Source organism: Nestor notabilis, unplaced genomic scaffold, assembly GCF_000696875.1.
Source record: "Nestor notabilis isolate BGI_N333 unplaced genomic scaffold, ASM69687v1 scaffold2200, whole genome shotgun sequence".
Lineage (NCBI taxonomy): Eukaryota > Metazoa > Chordata > Aves > Psittaciformes > Psittacidae > Nestor > Nestor notabilis.
This window is the reverse complement of record NW_009910479.1, coordinates 110,383-119,699: the sequence shown is the minus strand read 5'-3', so window position 1 is coordinate 119,699 and position 9,317 is coordinate 110,383. Positions and strand designations below refer to the sequence as shown.

Below are 9,317 nucleotides of genomic sequence, written 5' to 3'. Positions count from 1 at the left end.
CATGGGAATTGCTTGATTTGACATTTGTGCTGTTCCTTTTTTCCTAATTCAGAAAGGATACAACTGACTTAAACACCTGGCCTGGTGCAGTTTGTTGCTAATCTACTATTTCTTAAGCACAACTTCACACAGAAGCAATTCTCAGATTATCCAATGCTACTGCTGCTTTAATGCTCTAACACTTCTTAAACGTGTTCTTTTTTCTTTGTCCTGTCAGTTTTCTCAGTCTCAGTAACAAATACAGTCGAGTGTATTTGATGTTGTTTAACATGATCTGGCTCGTTTCAGCATCATCTGCAATCACAGAACTTCCATGTAATCACAACAGCTACTCAAGACTTGGGGTTAGAATGTGCTTACCTTAAGGACAGAAGTCCCGTGGAGTTTTAACCTCTCATTACTCACACCAGTACTTCCCTTTCGTGGAAGAATGCAAATTCAGTCACATTCAATGTATGCACAGTACACAACAAGAAATACGAAGTACAGGTAATTCATCAAAGAGCTAACATGGCAAAGACTGGGACTTGCCAGGAGTGGCTATTTAATAGACTTATTTTGCAAACATTCTTTAAACCTCTCATTCAGCAGAAAACCTAAAGATATGGTCAATTTTCAGTATATGCTCAGCTCTACAGATTTCAGTGGGACATCGGCACAAGCTTATGTGCTCCCTGAAGGCCAGTGCACGTCAATTTTGTATCTTGTTCCACTACTTCAGGCTTGGCTTCAAGGCTAAGTAGGATCAACTGTACACAAATGAAATAGTGCCACCCTTGTCAAGAGTAAAAACTGGGGTACAGTAGAAAAGAATCAGAAACAAAGACTCTTTGGCAAAAAACCTTTCCTGCCCAAGCCAGAAAAGTGCTATTCCATCACGAGTAAGGGAGTACTCACATTCTGCACCTTCAGGGGGCAGAGCAGGCAGTCTGGAAGGCAGCACGTGAACCACTTGTGGAAACGAGCTCTCTGTGGACAGTAAAGGAGCCACTTACAGCTGTAAGGACCACAGAGCTCTTCTTACTACACTGTGCCAGCTGATGGTGGAAGGCTGCAAAAATGGCTAGTACTGTATTCAAGAGAACTTCCCAGGGTCACATATCTACTTGAACAGTATTTGTGGTGTCTGCTTCAAAGAACTGTTTCTATGAGCAAAGTTTTATTTCCAATAGTATTGCAAATACTTATGGAAATATCTGGGTATCAGATTTGTGCAAACCTGTGCTAGGAGCTGCCGGTCACACTGGAGGTATTGTACAGACATCTTGCCACCTCCTGGCGAGTATGCATCTCGCTCCAGGAGAAGGCCCCAAAAGAGGTGGAGCCATCAGAAAACCTCAGGAGTAGTCAGGTTCACTATAACTGTCACTCAGTAATGTTGAGAAAGGAACGAGCAAACAATGATTACATTCACGCAATGGCTAGGGGAATCAATCGATGCAATACGTTTGTTTTGACAAGCAGTTCATTCAGCTCTAAAATGATCCTCAATTTCCCAGCTAGTTATCACATTTTCCAAATCCAGTATAATGTTTTAATTTTACTTTTACATTTCTCTCCATTTTAACATCAATGAAAATACCGCTGAAATTCAGGCACCCAAAACTATACTATGGGAGGGGTTTTGGTGGTGTGAAGTCTTGCCAATCATAACGTAAAGCCTGTTTAAAAATTCAGTACAAATACAAGTGGCTCAAATCTACTTTTTTTTTTTTAATTGGAAATACATAAATAAGTGGTAAAAACTTAAAATTAGGAAGAGCTACAGCCCTCATGAATTCAGACCTCTCACTCCCATTTTCCCAGCATCATTCCATTCCAGACTGAAGTGAGCACAAACGTTAGTGGTAATGCAGTATGCTGCCAGGTTAAACATGTGCAGTAGCAAATCACTACCCTCCTAAAAGAAAAAAAAGAAAATAGGCTATGAAAAATTTAGGTTTTGCAGAGGAAAAAATACTCTCATAATAGCTATAGAATTTCATCTGTCTGCCAGGCAGATACTACCCTACTACAACACCACATCTCCGGTATTATGACTTTCCCCTATCATTCTACTACCTGAGTGATGTCAGTGTAAATTCAGGCACCATTAGTAAATTTTTGACCAAACATATACACAGCACTGACAAAGGAGTAAACAACCCTTCAGCTTACCAGTATATGTAAAAAAGACACTGACAAAATGGAAAATAATATTCTTGTTTTTATGATAAATTAATCCTATCATCTCCTCATTGCCCTGGAAAAGCGAAAAGCTAGACATTATTTTCCCATCAATCCTTTATTCTTTTTGTAAGGATTCCTTCTGCTGCCATTCCACACTGTTTACTTTGTAAGTAAGAAAATGGTAAAACTAAGTAGTCACGGGAGCATCCTCAATGCCTGTGTCCCTTGCTTTCTCTCTCCCTGCGCTTTAACTCCTCTTTGTAGCAGTATGAACAGTAATTGTCAGTCTCCGGACGACCGTAGAAGGAACAGTTCTCCTTCTTACAGCGGTTCTGCTGGATGGAATAGATTGGGCAAACTGTGCTTCTGCCTTGATTTTTATCATTGTTCAACCAGGTCTGTGGAGCATCCTCATCAGCATATTCTAAGCAGTCTCTAATATCACCAGTATTGAACCCATTTGTGTATGTCTGAGACTTGTGTTCAGTAGGCATAGCGTAGCTCAGCGATTCCACCGTGTTCACTGTGCGGATACCGGATATCCGGGCTGGGCTATAGCTCTGAGAAGACAGTGATCTGTTCTGCTGGGGATAGGTGGCACAGGTCTTTAAGGTGCCAACCACTGGCTTGTAGGTATCATCTTGGAAGCTCGATGGCTTGGAGTTGACATCATGCAAATGGATGACACTTTGCCTTTGGACAGGTGGCGTATGGCTATAGTGGGCAGACACTGGGATGGGTCCACTTTTCTTAGCACCGTTACTTGGTGAAGAAAACGACCCAGGAGTGGGGCTAGTGCGGTCTTTAAATTTTAAAACCAGCTGAGTTGTATGGCTTTGAGGCAAGACGGGTGATGCCCTGTCCTGAGGAGATGGTTCCGGTTTCTCTTTTGAATATGCTTCTGGCTCCAGTTTCCTACTAGATGACCCATTCAGTGCAGCCTTTTTCTCAGCATCCTTTCTTTTCTGTTCCTGTTCCGCATTGAAACGCTCCTGTGCACTGGTCAGGTAGTAGCCTATCATCTCCTCGTGGAACTGATGCCTGTGACTGGTCAAAAGAAGGCCAGCAAAAATGAACTTCCGTTCGCCCTGCATGGCAGCTCTCAGAATATTGAGGCTGAGTTTCACGTCGGTGCTGTACTTCCACGGGTCGGCCTGCTTGTCAGGGAAGGATTTAGCGCTCGTCTTCTCGACGGGCGAGTTGCTCGCTCTGTCCGTCGGGGAGGGAGTGGTCTTCTCAGACGGAGAAGTGCTCGCAGACTGTCCAGACTCCTCTTTGCTCCCTTTTCGAGACTTGGATTTCTTCTCTTTGACTTTCTCTACTGCATCACCATTTTTTCCGTTCCCTGAATTGGCTCTGCTCATTTTGCCATGCACCAGGCCTCCAAGACCACCCATATTCTTTTTCAATTTAATTCCCAGGGTTTTACTGAGGCTTCCTATTTTATTGGCAACCGAATCCGTCCTGGTTTTGTCTTTGTCTTTCCTCTGCTTGTCCTTTTCTTTTTCTTTACTGTTTTTGCCATTATTGCCATTGGAATTACTACAGATGGAATCTCGGTCCGAGTCCATTGAGTCAGCCAGAGACTGAACATCTTCCCCAGCTGAAGCTGTAGGGGATTCTGGTTGAGCCAAAGGGGCCTGCTATGGAAAAGTAATTATAATTAGATACAGCAAGATCAGTTTCGTACAGGGACTTAGTGCAAAAAAACCCAAAACCCCAGGCCCCCAAATCCAATATGTATTTTGACATTGATTTAAAATGTACTTTTTAATTTATGCACTGACATTTTTAGCCTCTTTTCTTCATCAAATAAAGCTTATTTGGCTGTGCTATGTATCTTGCTTGTTCCTACAGTAGCTTTTGGCTCATTTCAAGCACATCTGTACACCAGAGGTCAGCCACGCAGAGGTTCTGTCAAAATCAGTGGGTGATGGAGAGATGTTAGTGCTCCTGGTGAGGGGGAGGCTGCAGCACAACCTCCCTGCTTGTGTTGACCAGCTGAGTGGCTGGCCAGCATACAGGGATTGGCCACTCCATAGGAAGCATCTACAGTATAGACTGCCTCAATGAGCATGGAAAGAAACTGACAACTTTGTCATGGAAGGGAAGTGAGGTTCTGCTGAAAGCTGTAAGGGGAACGCAGCACACAGACCTGTATGTAGCAATATTTCATAATTCATCACGTTCAAAACAACCTGTTTCAATTACTTTCTTCACTGTTCAGCACTCTGGTGCATGGAAATCAGAGGTATGATGCACCAGAGCTGAACATCTCGCCTGGAATATGAAACCTCAACAAGTAGACTGAGGAATACTGTGAGGTGCATTCATTCTTACTGGGGAGATAATGCAGATGAAGCTCACGTCAGAAGTCTGAGTTCAACTGCGTATTTTAGGTAAGGAAATACAACGTATTTCTTGAAAACGCAGTAAGGAGGACCCTGAGCTAATTCAGAGTGGGGCTGTGTTCACTTACTCCTGCAAAACCTAGTCTTGCTTCCAAACACCACAACGCTAGAATCTGCTAGAGAGAAATATGAAGCATTTAACTAACTATAATGAGGAAAACGAAAAAAGGAAAAGCAGCTTTGGAGAGGTACAGAAATGCACATCTGCTTCTTGTCCTTACTTAAGTGTCCTCTGTCTCTATGGAGTCCCTGACCACCCCACCACCCCACTGGGCACAGAGCTGTTATCCCCACATGGCAGAGGAGAAAACGAGTGCTAAAGTGACCTGACGATGCTCATGTGGCAAGTGCAAAGCAGGGAGAGGTAATACAAGGTTCAGGCTCACAGTTTACAACTACAGGACCATTTTGCCTCTCCTTTTTCTGATGTGGTAGCTACCACTACAGAAACTGTAGAAAAATGGATTTTTCCTTTCTTGCAGCTTGTTAAATCCTTTCTCCTTTTGTGTTCTGTTTCTCCTTTCAAATCCCATCTGTGTAGGCTGTCTAAATCACCTCCATCCTCTCCTAGCAACCTTTTGCCTCCAGACTAACCTCTCAATCTATTCAATGTAATTTGCAGAGAAATTTGCAGCTGACTGGGTGCCAGCTGGGCAAGATCCTAAAATAGCTTTCTGAGAGTAGCAGGCTCCAGTTCAGTGCCAGTCTGTGGCCTTTTGTCAGCCACTCTAAAACTGGGAGCTGTCCAGGGGTGCAGATGTATTCTCAGAAAGAGAAAGGACCTGGACTGGTGACCTGCACTGGGAAAGCAAGCCAAAGTTCTGAGAAGATGATGGTGAGAAAAGGTCTATTTTAGGGCTTTTCTGAACTACACGGACTACTGAAGTGAGTAACAGAAAGATTAAGCTAGAAAATACATTTCAGAACAGAGTACCAGCTGCAACAAAACATACAAGCAATTCTGTTATTAAAACCAATAACCAGAAACATCTATAAACCTGACTGCAACGACAGTGAGCCATGAGTGACCTGTCCCTGCTGCTGGGACACTGAGGTGTTTCCTGCACTTGACCCTGCACAACACCCTGCTCTCCCTTGTACCCCTCATCTGGTTTGGATCGAAGCGGGTTCACCTTACCCGTGTCTCAGATGGTATGCGTATCCATGTTACATTCATGTAGCTGTGCAGAAGATTAAGCTTTGCCTCAAGAGACAGAATCAAACTAAGGACAAAAAAAGAAGGAAACAGTCAGTCAAAAAGCCAGAAAGAAAAAGCAACAGTTCTTAACAGGGGGAGATGCGACAGCAGCCTGAACTGTGACTGCCAGCCAGGGACCCACCCGTGTCTTCTCCCATGTCACCAGAGCACATGCACAAAGTCCTCTCTGGTGCAATTCTCCCAGTACTTCAATCAGGCATGGCTCAAGACATTTTACTGCTCAACACTAACGTTACAGAAAGGTCTTACTTGGCCAGTCTGGTGTTATCATTGTCATCTTTTCCCCACTCCCAGTCTTTCCCAGGATCGACCGCAAAGTGCAAAGGCAGCAACTTGTGTTCAGAGTCAGTCAGGGGGATCACCGCTGAAGTAGAGAAGAAACAAAGATTTGGGCAGGGGGAATGACCAAACCAAACCAAACCAAAAGAGATTCAGCTGTGAAAAGCAGCATAATGGGTTGAAGAAGGGCAGAATCTGATTGTGCTGCAGAACTGTCTCATTCAGAGCATCGCAACAGATTTACACCAGGCTCCGTTTCCCTGGTTTGACGCTTGTGCAATAGAAGAGGAGAGGGGGGAGGTTAATGCACTGATTGCTCCTGGAGTGAAGGAGTCACCTGTGGAGGAGGGGAGACCTCTGAGAGAACATCTCCATTTTGTAATGCACAATTAACACCTCCTGCAGACAGAGCCATCAGAGTCACAGAAAGCAATAAAAAGTTCAAATGTCCTGCCTGTCACATGGATGCATGCGTTAATTATTTTGGATTTTCAGTTTAGTACCTTTTTGTTTTCCACTGGCAAAGAAACAAAAATATATCGATAACAGCATTAAGAAAACAAAGCAAAACACAATTACAGTGATTTTGGACTCAAACTGTGAATTACCATAAGTGAAGAGCATAGATCAACATGCACATGGGTTATGAGGTCAGTCAGAGGCCTGGCTGGAGTGGACTGAAAAGACCATTACTACTGCTACACCTCAGCACTACTGTCGAGCTGCTCTGGCTCTTCTGTCCTTTCCCCTCTCTGCTGGGGCTCGGCCTCTTAATGACTCTGCTTTGTACTCAGCGGGCAGGGGCTGCACTCCGATTTTAGTGTCTATCACTCACCACCAGCAAGAAACGAAGAGGAAACCACTGAATCTCTAATTAAAGCCAACAATTTGCTTCCATTTCATTAGGTGGGAATAAAAACCCTGAACCAAAAAGCTGTTGAGGGACTGGATGGGATCCTGAGCATGGTTCATGGTGCAGGTCACTGCAGCTCCTCTGCTGCCCATCAAGGAATTTAATTTTCTATACTAGAATCCCCTGGGACTCTGCCTGGGTACAGACTGCAGTAAAGCCAAGGGGGGCAAAGAAACCTGGGGGAGTCACCCAAACATCATGGCACTGAAATACTGAAAACTGACTGCACTTATTGCTTATATGCTCTTTATAATCTTCTCTGCAGTTCAGAAAGCATTGTTAAAACAAAGGCACAGCATTTATGGCTAAACATTGTTCCTTGCCCAGCAGAACACAGGAGTTCAGATTAACTCACTATTCGGTTCACACAGGCTGGCAACAACTGCAGAAAGCCTGTGCATTTGGTCATCTTTGCAGATGGAAAATAAAGGTCAAACCTCTACAGAATGTTGTGCCCTACTGCTTACAGTGGGTAATTCTTGAAATAATTCTCCTCATATTAACTGCAAATGTAGTATAGAACAGCTGGAGATTAGTCAGCTTGAGTTGCTGATCCTGCTGTAAGATGAGAGCACAGAAATTCAAATTGTAAGAGAATTTAGCTCCTTAAAGAAACTCAGTGTGAATAAGTAGCAGAGAATCTAACTCTACAGTTCAAAACACACTGTAAAGTGAGTTCCTGAAGCACAAGAACATAAGAAATGTGCAGTAGAGGTGACAAGTGAATAAGCTTTTTAACACTCACTGGTTAATGAGGGCTTAACCTGCTCTCCAGTTGAAACCACATTATTTGAAACACAGTCTACAAGTCCCAATGCCCACAGATGGGACACGTCAAATGTAACAGCAGCAATTTCTGTCCGTGGCAGTCTGAAGACACACGCTGAGGACTTTGATGCTGTTCCTCAGCTGGGTGGATTGCCTTCTGTGCTGCGAAGTCACAGCGGGTCCCAGCACTCAGCTTCCTGCCTCGTGAGTCATTATTAATCTTCTGTACAGAAGAAGATTTTAACTGTTTCTGAAAGCACCAGTACAACAAAGTGCTGACACAGATCCTGACAGGGCGCTGTTAAAAACCACTGCCACGCTTCGCACTGGTACTGCACACTGGTGTGGGCAGCAATCACTGCTGGCTGCCTGACACAGCAGGGAGGTGTGGGAAGCTCCACCTTCAATGCAGCATGCTTAGGGCAATTGAGAGCTGGTCTTTATTTCCCATTAAAAAAAATACAATACACCTGCATAAATACAGCCTGCACAAATACAGAAGTATTTATAGATTTTTAATCACATGTTGTGGATTTCAAAACAAAAAGGCCTTCAGTGACCACCTGAATGCCAGCTCTGTGCTGACATGGCAGAATGTGATTTTAATCCCTCTAGACAAGAGGACGTTAGCATGCTTTCTCTCCTGATACGCCAGAGCAGAGCTTCAGGTGTTCACATCAACATTTAACTGACCACAAACATTTCACAAGGCTAGGACATACTGTCTCCTCCACAAGAGAGCTTCTCAGCACCTTCAACATGTATGTATGTACACGCAATATGTACATTCAGACAGCTTCAGCTGCTGCTCCAGACAGCCAGTTACACGGCTGGGTATGAATACTCTAAGTTATGAACGGCCTGGCTATCAGAGATGCTCCTTTTCAGTCGCTGCAGCTGTAAGGATTCAGCTGCATTTGGACAGTTCACAACCTGGCCACGTGCTGTGGCACTTGTGCCCTGCTTCCCACTCTCAACAACTGCGGCTCTCCCTTCCTCCGTGCTCAAGCTGCCAACATCTCTGTACTGACAAGGTACAAAAATAAGCATTATCAGAGCATCCTTGCGCCAACCTATTTCCTGACACAGCATTTGAAGAACAGCAGCAATGCTGTGGTTGCTGTCAGACTGCTGCAGTCTCTTAACAGCAGCTAGCTCGGCAGCTGAAAGCTAAAGCATTCCCTTCATCCCAGACTTAATGCCAAGTGCTCTCTGCTGCTCCACAGAATCGAAGCCTAGGTATTCAAGGCCTTGCAGTAAAACATGTAAAATCAGATCATACAAAACAAATACTATTTGGATTCAACAACCCTTGTAATTAACCTGGATTAATTCATACACAAAGAAAGCCAGTATTTAATGTTACTGATGCTGTGCTGGACATTTGGCAGCTTTTTCTCCCCAGCACCTTTCTTGTGCGGCTACAGGTGTAGAAAAATACTACAGAAAGACAGGTTCTAACCACAAGAAGTATGTTTAACAGTATTGCTAGCACTCGTGGGAGAAATCAAATATGTGGTGGTGTTACCAAGCCCAAGCTCTCGCAGAGTGTCATTAA

General features: G+C 44.0%; 1 protein-coding gene across 1 annotated transcript in view; it reads right to left on the bottom strand.

Moving 5' to 3' along the window:
• Nucleotides 1–2,274: 2,274 nt before the first annotated feature.
• OTUD7A (OTU deubiquitinase 7A) overlaps nt 2,275–9,317 on the bottom strand; it is a 43,251-nt gene continuing 36,208 nt past the window's right edge. Inside the window, exons 9-11 of the mRNA XM_010010067.1 lie at nt 6,049–6,163; nt 5,719–5,803; nt 2,275–3,812 (exon numbers count right to left, since the gene is read on the bottom strand). Coding sequence (XP_010008369.1) covers nt 2,379–3,812; nt 5,719–5,803; nt 6,049–6,163 — 1,634 coding nt within the window. The 3' untranslated portion in view covers nt 2,275–2,378. The remainder of the gene's footprint in view (nt 3,813–5,718; nt 5,804–6,048; nt 6,164–9,317) is intronic.